This window comes from Sinocyclocheilus rhinocerous, unplaced genomic scaffold (assembly GCF_001515625.1).
Source record: "Sinocyclocheilus rhinocerous isolate Xijiao unplaced genomic scaffold, SAMN03320098_v1.1 scaffold442, whole genome shotgun sequence".
NCBI lineage: Eukaryota > Metazoa > Chordata > Actinopteri > Cypriniformes > Cyprinidae > Sinocyclocheilus > Sinocyclocheilus rhinocerous.
The window spans coordinates 212,894-231,137 of record NW_015641030.1 but is presented as its reverse complement, the minus strand read 5'-3'; the positions used below and the strand labels follow the sequence as shown (position 1 = coordinate 231,137).

Sequence of the window (18,244 nt, the reverse complement as noted above, 5' to 3'; positions counted from 1 at the left end):
GAGCTGCTGAAACAGTTCTACTCCGCCATCATTGAATCCATCCTCTGCACTTCTATAACTGTCTGGTTCAGTTCAGCTACCAAATATGACCTCAGAAGACTACAGAGGGTAGTCTTCTGATTCTGATTCTGATATGCCTTAAATACGGGACAAACTGCGTTCCGTATAGCTTTCATACGGAACGTTTCTTTGATGCCTTAAATAAGGGACGATTCCGTATTATACGGAACGGTTGACAACCCTATACACATCAGTGCTAATGCTGAGAGACTCAAGAGATGGTGTGGTATTAGAAGAAAGACAGAGAGAGAGCAAGACTTGTGTCCGTCTCATCAGATTATTCACCTTTTGACCTGAAAATGCTAAGCTTCAACTAATGCTAAATCCACACAATTGGATTTGCAATGAGTGGATTGTGGTTTTATATTGCTTTGTTTCTTTACCCATTTTGTTTCCATTTCCTAGTGTTCCTTGTTTTTCTGTTTCCATTTTTATAATTGGTGTTTTAGTTTTCCTGAGAATTAGGAGCTCAACTGGTTATGCAATTTCACATTAATTCAGGCTAGCACATGTTAGATGTTCCCCTGTGAGGACGATGTTATGTGTCTTCTACAATGATCTAAATGAAAAATATATGAAGATGAGCACTGAGCAGAAGACAGTTTATTTCCCTGTCTGAAGATCATTGAGGCTGTTAGCTGTCTATCAGCTGCGAAAGGACAGAACATGATATATAGACTATATTGTAAAAAGCTCTCTTAGTTATTAATACTTAACCGTTTTGGTTTCTCTTTAGCTTATTAAAGAGGGTTTAGTTTAAAGAGGGTGCCATGAGCCGAGGTTTGTATGAAGTTTTATTTTGTATGAAAAAAATCATGCTTTAGTTACTTAGGCATCAGAGTGTCATTTGGCTGAGAGTGTGAGCAAGAACACACACACACACACCCACACACACACACACACACACACACACACTCACACACACAGCGTGCACATTTAGAGAGAGTGAGATTGTGCATAATCCTGTGTACCAATACAGAGAAAACTTGCTGTTTTTTAACGTTAAAATTAACAAAATAATTTTAAATGATCTGTTAATGTTCTTAAAATTTGGTCAAAGATGGGGAAAATAGGTCATTAATGTTTAAAACAGTTGTGCTGCTTAATGTTTTTGGAAACTGTGATACATTTTTTTTTAATTTGTTGATGAATAGAAAGTAAAATAAAACAGTATTTATCTGAAATAAATATCCTTTATAACATTATTTTCAGGGGAGCCCATGTCTTATTAAGGGGAGCCGAGCTCCCCCTTGCTCCCCCGTAGTTCGCACCCTGATTATAAATGTATACTTCACTGAATAAAAGTATTAATATCTTTTTTAAAAATCATACTGACCCCATCTTACTGACTTTTAAATAGTAATATGCATTGTTTTTAACATGTAAAACGTAACACATTTACGTAACACGTAACACATGTGTTTACTGTTCATAAATGTCCAATGATGATGAAATATAATTATGTAGTTTGACAGAGCATGATATCCCTAGTAAAAAAAATATGAAATACATTTATTTCATACTACGTATAGTTCAAATCTGTTAACATATTTATTCACATATCACTTGAGACTTACTGATATAAAATGTTTTCAACTTTATTTGGAGAACTACTTGTGCACAATTCTTAATATGAAGCCTAAAATGTGTTTAATATCACTATTGACGAGGATTGTATGATCTATCAGTTTTTAAAAGCAAGATATTTAAAGTGTACCTAAAGTATACTTGCACTAGTTCCACTTTAGCACAATCAAATATACTTCTGTTCATTTTGAGTTGAACTTCAGCACTACTTCTGCACAATTAAAGTGCATTAAGTACAAAATTAGTTGTTCCAATTTAGCAGACTTTTAAGTATACAAGTTTAGTATACTAAAAGTACAATTGCAGGGCATTTTATTTAGTACATAAATTTGTAGTATACTTATCATGAAATAAATGTATTTCAAATATGTTTTAGTATATTTATATTTCACTATAGGGATACCAGGATCAAAACACACAAAACCTTTATTCATTTATAATTAATAACACTGGAAATGTCAGCAATATATTGACCACTGAACTGGAAATCTGGTCACTTATGCTTTATTTATAAGAAATGTATGATGGACTTTCCTTTGAACTCTCCCAAACCTTTTAATACCAGAAGTAAATTTTTCATTTGATTTTCCACATTTCTTTTTCATCTTGTTTTTCTTGGTTAGGTCTTTATTGAGGTGCATTCTGATTGGCTGCTGAAAGGCTATGCCGTGCATTATGTTCATTAACGGAAAACTGGGTTGTTTATAACAAACACTGCACTGTCACAGTGTGTTTTTCAACATAATGTGTAGTTCGTGGTGTGAAATGTGTAGTCTGTAGCAGGTTTAGCATGTCGTATGCAGTGTTTAACCTGCTGTGTATATTCTGTTGGGTGAAGTTTGTGTTGTGTCGGTCCCCTCGGCTGTATCTCTGCTTCACTAGTCAGTTTGATCCTGATGGTTTCCGTCAGCCCCATCAGCAGCCTGTTATTGCACTCTCAGCCAACTGTACATATCACCCACAAGACATTTTTAACACACACACCCGACACGCAAACACACACACATCCAAAACTACGACCGAACGTCCTCATTTATAATTCATAGTGGTCCGAATCAAAGCCATCTTTTCTAATCTTTCCTCCTTTTCCACACACGACTCCTGCTATTCACTCTTAACCCTGTTACTGAAATGGCAACTTGCATTTTCACACCAAGAATCACTTTCTCACCAACTCCTCATGAGTTCACGAGCAATACACTCTCTGTTGGGTGAGGCGATGGGGGAAAATACTTGTTGCCATGGAGATGAGAAAAAACGACCACGTTCAATTTCCCCTGTGAGATTATTTATAGTTGTCTTTATTGGGCTTTATTGAAAGGGGAAAAAAAAGACGGAGAGAAAATTGCTCGCTGGTCGGAACAATAGGTTGTTATGGTACAAACAGATGGGAGGTCACAGGATTCGAAATGGAAGGGTCCTTTTATTTAGTCACAGCACCAATTAGCGAGCAGCCCACTTTCTTGCTCAGGCTTAATGTGGTTTACACCTCCACGCTTAGTTTTGTGCAGGCAATTTTCAGGTTTGTTGGTGGTGTTTTGTAATAGGTTATTTATTTCTGGTTAAGGCTGGGAAAGGACTATGCATTTTGAGTTCACCCTGGACTGTCCCATAATTATCTGTCATTTAGAGTTGAGTAAAATTATTTAGTTCACTGGTTCACAAACCTTTTAGTTCAAGTGTCACCTTTGATCGGATCAGAACATCCAAGTTTCACCAGGTCACCAGGATGTTGACAAATCTCTTTGAGCATACAGACTGTTTGTCTGGACACAATGTCATTTTTAGATTAACATCAATATTCATTATTTTGACATATGCATTAAGAAACAGCAAATGTAGTAATCAGATATGTGGAAAAAAAAGGGAAAATAGCTTTTTAAATAAAACATACACTACCATTTAGAAGATTGTGGTTTTGAAAGAAGTCTCTTATGCTTTTATTTGGATCAAAAATATAGCAAATTCTGGAATATTATTACATTTTAAAATAACCATTTTCTATTTTAATATATGTTAAAATGTATTTATTCCTGTGATGCAAAGCTGAATGTTCTGCAGCCGTTACTCCAGTCTTCAGTGTCACGTGATTCTTCAGAAATCAGTTTACAGTTTCTTTCTTTTCTTTTTACAATCATTTTGCACTAATATCAGAACCTTCATGTAATTTTTCAAAACTCTAGACAAAAAATTCACAACCAATGATCAAAATGCACATTTTTCAAAACGCTTAACACTTTATTTTCAAATGCTTGGTGGATACAATACACATAAACCTAAGATCATTTGTTCATTGAACTAAAATCACCAGTTCAACATGACAAAATTAACATCAAAGTATTACTATTTTAAACGGCAGCTCACACATTACATCTGAGTTGAGTGTCTATACATTTCATTACAATGATCTAACTATCAACTGATACAACTGCTCAAAATGCTGTTGCATTATTCTTAATGCATAGTTTTTATGGAAACTTATGATCAATATTACACATTTAGATTATGAAAGTGAAGCAACTGAGGACTGAGTATATTCAGGTATGATCAATTTCAAGATGCCTGTTGTTGGGAGCAAAAAATAAATAAAAACACAAAAATTCTATGTCATTGTTATCAGTATTTGTTTTTCCTACAGTAAACGTCTTTTTAGAGGGTGAGGCTTTTCTCTCTAGTTTATTACAATAATGTATAAATGTGTATTACCATAATGAAACCTGCATCAATTGATTTGTACAGCTCAATTTAATGATTGTACTAACAACTAATGTAATGTTCATATGATAGGCTATTTCATGATATATTAATTATTTTTAACTGTCACATTTGATCTATTAAAAAAAAAAAAAAAACCTAATTTAAGTCATTTTAAATAATAGAAATATTTCACAATATTGCTGTTTTTGTTGTATTTTGGATCAAATAAATGCAGGCTTGGTGAGCAGAAGAGAATTCTTTAAAAACATTAAAAATCTTACTGATCAAAACCTTTTGACTGGTAGTGTATTAAAACACAATTTCTAAAGTGCCTAAATGTCAAAATTAGTACAATATATTTGTTGAAAAATTCTAATACTGAACACACTATTGAATTATTAGGCTGTGACTCATATTATTTTTGTGTTGCTGTCTGCTCTAGCTCCCTCCCTCCCTGTAAAATAAATCCATGTAAATATCTGTCTGCTAAATTTTTTAATGTAACTTTACAATCGATATTGATGTCCTTTAGCACAGCATTCTGAACGATGATAATAATAGGGTGCCCCTGATAGCCTAACAGATAGACTACTAACAGTTTAATACTCAACTATGTTAATAAAGACAAAACTATCTAGCGTATTTACAGATAAAACTGACCTGCACTTGAAGCCATGAACAGGTCAGTGATGTTGCTACATTTCACTGCTTCTTCTGGCCGCTTCCTCTCCTTCATCGAGTCCCGCGCATCGTTTGACGGAAGCACGGAACACACGTGACGTGAGCTGATTCGTATAGTGCAGCGCTGACAGTCAAGACTAACCGATTTATGATTTATTATCTATTTATTATCGAATGAAAAAATTGTAAATGATCACTTTGGTACACTGAGAAGGCATAATAATAATAATAACTAAAAAAATAAAAATAAAAAATAGGGCAGCAGGCCAAATCAGCCGCCAGGCCACCGGGAATTCTCCCGATGGTCAGTCCGGGCCTGGATCCAATATAGTCGGCACAGCATCATCTTGCCACAGCCATATCACCCTGCAGCCCACGACTGGTTGCCCACTGAAGCTAAGCAGGGTTGAGCCTGGTCAGTACCTGGATGGGAGACCTCCTGGGAAAACTAGGTTGCTGTTGGAAGAGGTGTTAGTGAGGCCAGCAGGGGGTGCTCACCCTGTGGTCTGTGTGGGTCCTAATGCCCCAGTGTAGTGACAGGGACACTATACTGTCAAAAAAGCACCGTCTTTCGGATGAGACGTTAAACCGATGTCCTGACTCGCTGTGGTCATTAAAAAAAATCCCGTGGCACTTCTCGTAAAGAGTAGGGCTGTAACCCTGTCACATATGATTGTAAAGCACTTTGGGTGTACAGCAGTACACAATAAAGCGCTATATAAAATCATTCATTCATTCATTTTTTCATTCATTCGTTTCATTCTTTCCGAAAATCCTGCGTCAAATGCCTTGTTTGTAAACTAATCTGTGGTAAAATTAAGTGAACAAAGGACCAAGTTCTTCCTGATGTGGTCTGGCACTTCATTAATCAGTGGGTGGGGCTAAACAGGCAGTGATGTGGAGGCAGGCGTTGATCTTCTGCAGAGTGTTTCAGAGGTGTTTAGCCACACTATTACATCATAGAGTGGTACGTTCCACAACCTGTCGTTTTGGCAGATTGGGTTCAATATTAGCTGTTTTTAGACTAACAAGAAAGTTTTGAGTTCTGAAACTTACAGAATGTTTTTTATAGCACAATGACCTCTTATATATCAATTTTGATTTCTCAGTTCATTACCCCTTTAAAAGCCATTGTACTGTTTACATACTGTTTACCTTTTTCCAAATTGGTCACTTGTTTGCAGATGATCATGACAAAATGTGCTGAGAGCACTAGACTTTTAGTACCTGAGAACATTACACTTGTATACTGTAAGTATTCGAAGGTTTTATGAAATTAACATAAACATTTAATGAACAAAGTGAGTGGAGGAATAAATATTTAATAAACAGTTAATAAATGCGAGAGGAGGTGTGTTACTATCCTAAATAGCTTGCTTTTGTCTGTCTTTGTTGCTCAGGTTTAGTTGCTGTTATTTTTTACTGAAAGGGCTGCTCGTGTTTACCTTGAAATCATTTAGCTGTGCTAAAATCTGACATAGTGATTACTAAGCACTTCTTTGTACACAACCCCTCTCTCTGTCTTTTTCACTCTCTCTCTCTCTCTGTCTCGTCTTCTCGTGTTTGTTTTCTTTTATCAAACAGATCTTCAGGAAGAAATTGTTCATAGAGTGTGTGTCAGAGTGTGTGTGTAACACAGTTCGTAGATACGGGAAGAAGGAGGTGGGAACCGGTGAACATTTAAACCATTGAATAACAAAATAAACAAACACAAAAGTAAAGCGGCAGCCCCTCACAGACAACTGCCGCACACAAAACACAAATAAAGTCCTCTCTTGTCTTCCACTGTTGTCGCTCCTCCTTTTATCCTTCCGGAGCTCCTCTGTGGGTCTCGAGACCGGGGAGTGGCGCAGGTGTCGCTCATTATCATTAAACCCCACCGGCCTTGCTCCGCTCCCACGGCTCTTGGCCCCGCCCCACTCGTCACATACCCCCATCGCCCCTCGAAGGCCGGGGGGGTACCCTCGAGACTGCGCTATACCCCCCCTCCTCTCGGGGGGGGTGGGCCTGTCAGGGCGGCCGCAGCGTACCTCGGGGTAAGGACAGACGAGGCGAGAGAAAAGGAGACGGATGAGGAGAGACAGAGACGAGAGAGGGGGAAAAAAAATCCTTGGTCCGGTTCCCGGACACACTGCCGCTCGGTCCTCAACCAGCTGAGAGGCTCTCTATCGCAGTGCCATGCGATGGTACTGGACATTCTCTGGTGGATGGCTCGACGTTCCTCCGCCTCCTGGCGGACGGTGATGGCTCCTCCGGTTTGAGGGCAGCCGGCAGCAAGTCCCTGTTCCCTGCTCCTCCTCAAACATGGCGGACGGCAGCAGGCTCCGGCCTCCTGGCGAACGGCGCTGACTCCTCCGCTCCCTCTCGGACGGCAGCCACCCCTCCTCGACCCCAGAGTACGGCAGAGAGCCTCCCGTCCCACCTGTTGCACAGTCGCTCCAGCACCACTGCCTCGGGCAGCCACTGGCGGTCTCCGCTCCTTAATGCTACCTGACCTCCTCAGCACCGCGATCCCCCTCAGCAGCAAGGGCTCTTCTGACAGCGTGTCCCTCCTTCCTCCTGGGTTTCAGCACCAATGTAACACAGTTCGTAGATACGGAATCTCAATTTTGAAAAATTGACCCTTATGACTGGTTTTGTGCTTCAGGGTCACATATGATTGTAAAGCACTTTGGGTGTACAGCAGTACACAATAAAGCGCTATATAAAATCATTCATTCATTCATTTTTTCATTCATTCGTTTCATTCTTTCCGAAAATCCTGCGTCAAATGCCTTGTTTGTAAACTAATCTGTGGTAAAATTAAGTGAACAAAGGACCAAGTTCTTCCTGATGTGGTCTGGCACTTCATTAATCAGTGGGTGGGGCTAAACAGGCAGTGATGTGGAGGCAGGCGTTGATCTTCTGCAGAGTGTTTCAGAGGTGTTTAGCCACACTATTACATCATAGAGTGGTACGTTCCACAACCTGTCGTTTTGGCAGATTGGGTTCAATATTAGCTGTTTTTAGACTAACAAGAAAGTTTTGAGTTCTGAAACTTACAGAATGTTTTTTATAGCACAATGACCTCTTATATATCAATTTTGATTTCTCAGTTCATTACCCCTTTAAAAGCCATTGTACTGTTTACATACTGTTTACCTTTTTCCAAATTGGTCACTTGTTTGCAGATGATCATGACAAAATGTGCTGAGAGCACTAGACTTTTAGTACCTGAGAATATTACACTTGTATACTGTAAGTATTCGAAGGTTTTATGAAATTAACATAAATATTTAATGAACAAAGTGAGTGGAGGAATAAATATTTAATAAACAGTTAATAAATGCGAGAGGAGGTGTGTTACTATCCTAAATAGCTTGCTTTTGTCTGTCTTTGTTGCTCAGGTTTAGTTGCTGTTATTTTTTACTGAAAGGGCTGCTCGTGTTTACCTTGAAATCATTTAGCTGTGCTAAAATCTGACATAGTGATTACTGAGCACTTCTTTGTACACAACCCCTCTCTCTGTCTTTTTCACTCTCTCTCTCTCTCTGTCTCGTCTTCTCGTGTTTGTTTTCTTTTATCAAACAGATCTTCAGGAAGAAATTGTTCATAGAGTGTGTGTCAGAGTGTGTGTGTAACACAGTTCGTAGATACGGGAAGAAGGAGGTGGGAACCGGTGAACATTTAAACCATTGAATAACAAAATAAACAAACACAAAAGTAAAGCGGCAGCCCCTCACAGACAACTGCCGCACACAAAACACAAATAAAGTCCTCTCTTGTCTTCCACTGTTGTCGCTCCTCCTTTTATCCTTCCGGAGCTCCTCTGTGGGTCTCGAGACCGGGGAGTGGCGCAGGTGTCGCTCATTATCATTAAACCCCACCGGCCTTGCTCCGCTCCCACGGCTCTTGGCCCCGCCCCACTCGTCACATACCCCCATCGCCCCTCGAAGGCCGGGGGGGTACCCTCGAGACTGCGCTCTACCCCCCCTCCTCTCGGGGGGGGTGGGCCTGTCAGGGCGGCCGCAGCGTACCTGGGGGTAAGGACAGACGAGGCGAGAGAAAAGGAGACGGATGAGGAGAGACAGAGACGAGAGAGGGGGAAAAAAAATCCTTGGTCCGGTTCCCGGACACACTGCCGCTCGGTCCTCAACCAGCTGAGAGGCTCTCTATCGCAGTGCCATGCGATGGTACTGGACATTCTCTGGTGGATGGCTCGACGTTCCTCCGCCTCCTGGCGGACGGTGATGGCTCCTCCGGTTTGAGGGCAGCCGGCAGCAAGTCCCTGTTCCCTGCTCCTCCTCAAACATGGCGGACGGCAGCAGGCTCCGGCCTCCTGGCGAACGGCGCTGACTCCTCCGCTCCCTCTCGGACGGCAGCCACCCCTCCTCGACCCCAGAGTACGGCAGAGAGCCTCCCGTCCCACCTGTTGCACAGTCGCTCCAGCACCACTGCCTCGGGCAGCCACTGGCGGTCTCCGCTCCTTAATGCTACCTGACCTCCTCAGCACCGCGATCCCCCTCAGCAGCAAGGGCTCTTCTGACAGCGTGTCCCTCCTTCCTCCTGGGTTTCAGCACCAATGTAACACAGTTCGTAGATACGGGAGGAAGGAGGCGGGAACCGCCGAACATTTAAACCATTTAATAACAAAATAAACAAACACAAATGTAAAGCGGCAGCCCCTCACAGACGACTGCCGCACACAAAACACAAATAAAGTCCAGGCCTGGTCCTCTCTCGTCTTCCACTGTCGTCACTCCTCCATTTATCTCCGCTCCTTAATGCTACCCGACCTCCTCAGCACCGCGATCCCCCTCAGCAGCAAGGGCTCTTCTGACAGCGTGTCCCTCCTTCCTCCTGGGTTTCAGCACCAATGTAACACAGTTCGTAGATACGGGAGGAAGGAGGCGGGAACCGCCGAACATTTAAACCATTTAATAACAAAATAAACAAACACAAATGTAAAGCGGCAGCCCCTCACAGACGACTGCCGCACACAAAACACAAATAAAGTCCAGGCCTGGTCCTCTCTCGTCTTCCACTGTCGTCACTCCTCCATTTATCCTTCCGGAGCTCCTCCGTGGGACTCGAGACGGTGAGTGGCGCAAGTGTCGCTCATTACCAATAAACTCCACCGGCCTTGCTCTGCTCCCACGGCTCTCGGCCCCGCCCCACTCGTCACAGTGTGTAATCAAAGAGTTACGTGGTGCTGCTATCATTAATGACAGACAGCGTAATTCGTTTAGCCCAGAGAGAGAAACTCTCGGCTGTCGTGTCATCTGTCAGCACGATTTGATTGTGTTTCAAAGCACACTTCAATCAAAGCAAAAGAGAGAGAGAAAAATGAGATGGAGGAACGAAGGGTCAGCTAAAGAACGAAACTGAGAGAGGCGTGAAAATAAAGTCATTTCAAGAAGGAAATGTTTAACTGAAGCAAGATGTTCTTAGTTATTAATGTGTTGGCTATGTCATTGCTAGGGTGTTCTAGTGGTTACAAGAGCATTGATGTTATTTTTATCATGCGGCAGGTGAAAATTATAATTCTAATGGCTTAGAAAGGTAATTGGATACCTCTTTTAAAAAAACCCACATGATTTGAATCATCATTCATGTCGAGAGTACTGTAGGGTGAGTACTTTAATACTTGATGCTCATGTTTTTTTCCTAACCCTAAGTATGACTTTGCCACACCACCAATCAATTGGAGCATGGACAATGAATGTAATTAATAGAGAGTGAAGAAGAATTGTGATGCTCTAGTGAGAGTTGGGCTGCAGAAGAAAGTACAAGATGAGCAACTTTATTTATGGATTTCCACTCAGTCTAATTTAGAGCAAGTTCCACTAGGATACATCTGAAAGGCTTCAGGGGGCAATGAATGAACTCAGCCTTACACAACAATTCAGATATAAGTCATTATGTGGAGGTATCAAGCACACATGCTTTTACACACACATACACAGAGATGCTGTTTTTAAACATTTGGTGGTCTTTATTCAATAAATCTCATTTGTCACTGCATACATTCAAATCTGGCCCCTCAAGACATGTTGCATCAGGTTTGATGTCAATGATTTGTTCTCTAGTTGAAGTTTTCCAGTGAATTTCGTTTTAAATTCAGTCTGTTTCTTTGACTAGCATTTGACTTAAGAAGACTTGAAATATAGTGCATTATAAGCTGTTATACACTACTTTCAGGATCAATTTAATGATATTTTTGTTCTTTTTGGAGCTTGATAGAGTCTGTAAGTTATATTAATATCTTAATCTTAAATATCTTTTCTTTCGCTTTGTGTGTGTTTGTGTCCTACCTCAACTAAGAAGTACAGACGAATGCAACTGAGACACATTTTCATTTTACTTTTATTTTCAGAGTTATATCTGCCTCACTAAGAAAAAGAAAGCAAAGAAATATATCTCCTCTGGGGAACGACACACACATCAAGCTATTTTTCAGCCAAGAATACAACATTTGAGCAACTCGTTCACATAGCAGCTCATGCATTAAGATAACGCATGCCATGATATCAGCTATGAAGATTTCATCAGAATCACTGACGCTATGGATTATTTATCAGTCTCAAGAAATAATCAGGAAATGAAATGAAATGTCAGGCAGGAGTCACCACAAAGCATAAGGAAGTGGTATATGAGATTCATTAGAAGATAACGGGTTTAATAATCTTTGTATGTGTGTTTAGCTTTAATATGTGGGTGAATGTCTTTTCTTATAATGCATATCATTTCAGAATGCGTGTACTTGGTATTCCCTACATTACTAGTAATGTTTGCACAATTTTCTGAGGAATAAAATAAATGGAAATAGAAATATTTTGTAACAGTGTTATACAAGTACATTCATACATATATACATAATTGTATTTTCTTTGACTTTTAATCAATGTATTTTTTATGTAATTTTGCTCATTAAAAGTATTAATTACTTTAAAAAAAATAATCATACAAATAAAATCTTACTGGTCCCTTTTTTTGCTGTTTGGTAGTTAAAGTAGCGTATGCTGAATGCTCATGCACTGTATAAGCGTCCATCTCACTGGATGGCATTGATCTCAGTACAGTCATTGATCTTTTAGTAAATGCTCTTAATGAATTCACAGTCTTACAAATGACTTCAAGCATGAACGGCTGATTTCTCATTTTGACACAGTAAACAGGATATAGCTGAATAAACAGCAAAATGCGTCAATTCCTTTCTTTCAGTCTTAATCTGTTTTTGGCTTCATCTTTCGCTCCTTTCATCTCTGTCTTTCTTCAGATTTGGCGAGGCATGCCTGGAGAGGTTTTTCACATATACATAATTGTATTTTCTTTGACTTTTAATCAATGTATTTTTTATGTATTTTTGCTCATTAAAAGTATTAATTACTTAAAAAAAAATAATCATACAAATAAAATCTTACTGGTCCCTTTTTTTGCTGTTTGGTAGTTAAAGTAGCGTATGCTGAATGCTCATGCACTGTATAAGCATCCATCTCACTGGATGGCATTGATCTCAGTACAGTCATTGATCTTTTGGTAAATGCTCTTAATGAATTCACAGTCTTACAAATGACTTCAAGCATGAACGGCTGATTTCTCATTTTGACACAGTAAACAGGATATAGCTGAATAAACAGCAAAATGCGTCAATTCCTTTCTTTCAGTCTTAATCTGTCTTTGGCTTCATCTTTCGCTCCTTTCATCTCTGTCTTTCTTCAGATTTGGCGAGGCATATCTGGAGAGGTTTTTCACATGCTAATGTTGGTGTGCTAATCACTATTGCGTTTACTGTTCTGTTTTAAAGGGGCGTTCACGCTCATGGCAATTTGCATCGACAGAGTGACTGAAAGTCAATCATTCTGAATGAGCATTGATTTTGGAATTTAAAGTTTTGTTTTCATATGAGGGCAGTCAAGTATGTTTAAAAGCTTTTTTTTAAAGAAGCCTCTTATGCTCACAAAGGCAGTCTTTATTTATTCATATATACAGTAAAATCATTAATATTGTGAAATATTATTACAATTAAAAATAAGTTTTCTATTTTAATATATTTTAAAATGTATTTTATTCCTGTTATGTCAAAGCAAATTTTTTTTAGCAGCTATTACTACAGTCTTCGGAGTTACATGATTCTTCAGAAATCATTCTAATATGATGATTTTTTCTTTAATGTCACTTTTGATCAATTTAATGAATCCTTGCTGAATCAAAATATGATTATTTTTGGCGTTTTTTTGCTTAACAGGGCAGTAGACATATGACAGTAAGTGAGTGGGAGAGAGATTGGTGTGGGAATTTGATCTCGGGACACCTGAAGAGCAACTGCGCCATATGTCTGCTCGCTGCCCACAAGGCTATCGGCGCCGACAAATATGAATTATTTTTAATAATAATAATTAAAAAAACTTTACTGACCCCAAACTTTTGAAAAGTAGTGCAGAATTATGAGTGACTAGTCATCAATTATTCCGATTTTTTTCAAAATGTATTTTTTAATGTCTATCCTGTAATTAGCATGCCAACAGTTTGCTCTGCTTGGTCTTTAAATATATCCCCTTAAAAGCACTGCTGCTAAAGCCATACACATTCAGACAGACATGTTTGGCCATTCTGTCAAATCTCATGTTGTTTCTTGTGCATTCTTGTGCAAGTGTTGCATTAAGACAGCATGTCAAGTTAAAAATAGTCAAATTTTTAAAATTGTGTCATGAGAATCCAGTGTTCTGTTCCAGTCCAGTGCGCTCTGTCTAGCTGTTTTTGAAAACAAGACACATCTTATGTAAATGCTTGGGGTCAGGTGACTCCAACACCAGTCTACTTATACAAGATGTCCAGTTGAGACAGATTAATCCACTATTCGTTTAGGCAACCAACTAACTAGTCAATTTTAAAAGTTTAGTACCTCTTTAGTATAAGTCAGACCCATATTAGTGAATGTTTAAATGTTTTTTAAGGACAGTCCATTATAGTGGACACTATGAGGTTTAAAATATGAACTAAATGTGACCATGTTTAATGCATATTGTTTCTTTCTCTCCCTCTCTTTATTTGTTTCTCTCTCCTTGTGTTCCTCTTTTTTTCGTTGTTTCACCTAATTTGTTCGTCCTCTATATTGCTTTCTGGCCCTCTTGTCTCTTTGTCTATCTGTCTTTCTGCAGTAGACTCAGTGTTGTGTGTGGATGAGGCTGTGAGAGGGTGAGTGTATCAGGATGACGATGAAAGGCTTGTCCTCCAGCCGCAGCCACCACCACACACTCACACACTGCGACCCATCCTACGAGTCTTTGACCCTCCGCCACGACCGACGGCCTTATGTCCTTAACCAGGCCCACCCGACCGACCACAGCTTCTATGGATGCCAGTCTGATCTGGCCAGCAGCACATTTCCACGTCGACATTACGGCTCGCATCACGAGCTTAAGGACGAATGCGCCATAGTGCCCTATGTGGGACCGGGGGGCATAGCCGGAGGAACTGGGGGTGGGTGCGGCCCATGCAGCTCGGCTGCCATCCCATCATCCCTGCTGGAGAAGTTTGACCAGCAGCAACCAGTGAGAAAGGATGGGTATCACACGTTGCAATACAAACGGACTGCGGCGCTGGAGCACCAGCGCAGTGACAGTCCTGGGCGTATACGCCACCTCGTACACTCCGTCCAAAAACTATTCACCAAGTCCCATTCCCTGGAAGGTCCCAGTCAACGCAGCCTCAACGGAAACGACCCCGCCATCCCAGCCAATGCAATGGCTACGGCTATATCCCATCCGAATGTTTCCACCACAACTATAGGCACCCTGCACAAGTCGTCCAGCAACAAGCGGGGGAAAAACAAGGAACGCAGTCGCTCCGAGCCCAAACCTCGTGCACGAACACCCGGGTCGGGTTACTGGAGCTCCGACGACACTCTAGACAGGGAGATCTGCCTTTACCACCAGCATCAACCCTCAGGAGTCATGACCATGGGCCGGCATCCGGACAAATCCCAGTCCCACTACTTCTTGGGACAGAGCTACAACACACTAGGAGGGGGACACTCGTCCCTGAAGACCTCACGAAGCAACAATGACGTTGGAAGTTGCTCCACTTGCTCCAACCCCACAGGAGGCGCTCTGACCTTCAGAGGCCCGATGTCAGTAGACCAGGCTGGGCCGCTCGTCAAGAAGAGCTCCTGGTCAAGCACACTAACGGTGAGCAGGGCCCGAGAGGTGTACCAGAAGGCCACTGTCAATATCGATAAAGCTCTAGTCAAAGCACAGACCTGCCAGCAGGGACGAACCTGCCAGTTTTTACAGGTAGGAGAGAGACTTCTCCTCTCTTTATAAGCACGACCATCATCACCTTTGTCATTTCATCTGTGTCATCAGGTCAGCTTCCACACCTCATTCGTTTCTGCTGAGGAGTCATTTGGTTTCTTGGTGTGGAAGGTGTGACATCTTTTCATCTTGTGCTTCATCTCTCTCCACGTTTTCCATCTTTCAGCGCATGATATTCCTGCTCTGTTTGCATGTTTTTGAAGAGTAAACATATTGTATGCATGTGCATGTCTTTGTCTGAGCATGTTATAGGGGCCGTTCACCCAGGATGCATTTTTGCATCTGTCCGCTTTGTAAATTTTTTTTCTTTGATAACATACTAGAATGTCTTTGACCATTTTAAAACATCTTGCTGGGTTTTAAATGTTTCTATGAAAATAAGTTAGACTGCAGGTTACAAACCTGCAACTCATTTGCGAAACTCACCATTTAAAAATTGTTTTTGTATGCAATAAGGATGTCTTTGACCGTTGTGACGTGTCTCGCTGGTTTGTAATTGTTTCATATGAAAAGTGCTAAATGGACATCTGTGACCGTTGTAACAGGTCTTGATACATTTTTTATAGTTTTTCTATGAAATCATGATGGATTGATGCCTCATCATGATGCCTCAATTAATAATGCCTCAATAAACTCCTAATTTTTTTGCTTATTAATAGTTAGTAAGGTAGTTAAAGGGATGGTTCACCCAAAAATGTAAATTCGGTCATTAATTACTCACCCTCATGTTGTTCCAAACCTGTAAGACCTTCGTTCATCTTCGGAACAAAAATTAACATATTTTTGATGCAATCCGAAAGCTTTCTGACCCTCCATAGACAGTGTTCTGAAGATGAACGAAGACCTTACAGGTTTGGAACGACATGAGGGTGAGTAATTAATGACAGAATTGTCATTTTTGGGTGAACTATCCCTTTAAGCTTATGTATGGGGATGGATTAATGGATCTAAAATATGTTCATGCAGAATAAGGTTTTGTAAGTAATAATAAACAGCCAATATGCTTGTAATATGCATGCTAATAAGCGACTAATTAATAGTGAGAAGTGGTCCCTAAACTAAAGTGTTACTGACATATTTAATGAGTAAAATGCATCATGCTCTTTTTTTTTATTCCACTGGGCCTCTGTCTAGCTGTTTTTTTTTAGCATATTAACAACACATCCTGTATGGATGGTCCCTTAATAAAGGTGCTTCAAAAGGTTCTTCAAGCGATGCCATAGAAGAACCATTTTTGGTTCCACAAAGAACCATTGAGTCAAAGGTTCTTTAAAGAACCATCTCTTTCTTACCTTTTTATAATCTGAAGAACCTTCTTTCGCCACAAAGAACCTTTTGTGAAACAGAAAGGTTCTTTAGATGTTAAAGGTTCTTTATGGAACCATTTAGACAAAAAGGTTCTTCTGTGGCATCGTGAAGCACCTTTATTTTTAAGAGTGTACAATGCCAGTGTTGTTGAATGTATTAACATATGCTCAGGACTGACCTGCTGTGTTTTAGCGGCACTGAATGTGACAGTTTAAAATTAACTCGGAGACCATGGCTTGTGTTTTGATTTCTTTGTTGTGGACTAATGCTGTGTGATGGAGACATCATAAACAAATAAGAGAAGGATAACTGAGAAAAATTTCAGCCTGCAGCCCTGGAGATCAGCGACTGTTTGTGTGAAGATTAAGAGGGAAAAAATTTATTTTGTTTGTCCTTTTGCTATCTCTCTCTGTCTCTTATGTTCCCTATGTGACACAATTATTGAGTCTTAGAAAAAAGGAAAGTGATGGAGAAAGCAGAAAGGGAGGGAGGAGAACAGAGGAAAAGAGTGAGGTGCATGTAGAATGGAGAATTGAGAGAAAAGAACAGAAGAGGAGTTAAATATGGTCAAGGTCAACTAATTTGAAGTGACCATGTCTGCTACAAAATGACACCATAAAAATAGTCTATACTACTTGTACGCGGTATAAAAAGAGGCTTTGTGATGATTAGGAAAGAAAGTAATCATAAACAAACAAATGAAATATTTGCTCGTTTATTTAATTTATTACTGTTATTAATGTTGTTGTTATTAAATGTAAACTTTGCACCATTTTGATTTACACATTTAGAGCAGAAATTCAATTTTAATTTTTTGTTTAGGTTGAATCTTTCTAACCTTCTTAATTTCTTTCTTTTATAATAATAATAACATACTGTTGTTGTTGTTATTAATATATTTTTACAGAAAGAAAGAACATTTATCGTTGTTGTTGTTGTTGTTAGAAAGAAAGAAATATTAATAAAACAGATTAAAGATTAAACTTCAATAGAAAACTTCAGTGTAAATGCTGCTTTAAATGTTTAAATCAAAGATGTACGCGGATACGTTGTTTACTTTTATGAGGGGCCGTACAAGCCATAATTCATTCTGGCACTCTCACACACCCTACATTCTCCTTTCACATACATATATTCTTGCTTTCACATACTTGCATTCTCCTTTCACATGCATACATTTCTACTCTCGCACACATACATTCTCCTTTCACATACATATAGAATGTATGTATGTCTGAAGAAAATATGTGTATGTAAGAGAAGAATGTATGTATGTGTGAGAGAGAGTATAGTGGAAACGGAAGGAGTATAGTGGAAACGGAAGGAGTATAATGGAAACGGAAGGAGTATAATGGAAACGGAAGGCAGGTCAGGCGCGATCAGGGTCACCGGGACAGGTCATGATCAGCATGGCTGACGTAGATGAGGCGGCCGCATAAGTATTTCAGCAAGCTATTTGGATTAAAAAATATATATATTATCATCGTGAAAAGGTTACATGGCCTCGTCCCTTGAGCGAGTTGTGATTGAGGACGCGGGCTCAGCCTCAATCGAGTTGCCAGATACACGTATTATAAGCGTTTATGGATTTTTTTTTCGGAGTGTCTATTTACACT

The 18,244-nt window shown here is 40.0% G+C and overlaps 1 protein-coding gene across 8 annotated transcripts in view; it reads left to right on the top strand.

Moving 5' to 3' along the window:
• The window catches only part of LOC107754193 (disks large-associated protein 1-like), a 137,416-nt gene that overhangs the window by 64,599 nt on the left and 54,573 nt on the right, over positions 1-18,244 (top strand). For 5 of the 8 annotated variants that reach the window (XR_001641552.1, XM_016570555.1, XM_016570558.1 and 2 more), the window contains one exon: positions 14,166-15,299. Coding sequence is in view for 7 of the 8 variants with exons in the window: in XM_016570555.1 (XP_016426041.1) it covers positions 14,217-15,299 (1,083 nt within the window). In the remaining variant the exon portion in view is untranslated. The remainder of the gene's footprint in view (positions 1-14,165; positions 15,300-18,244) is intronic. The other 3 variants (XM_016570556.1, XM_016570554.1, XM_016570557.1) reach the window with 2 other exon arrangements.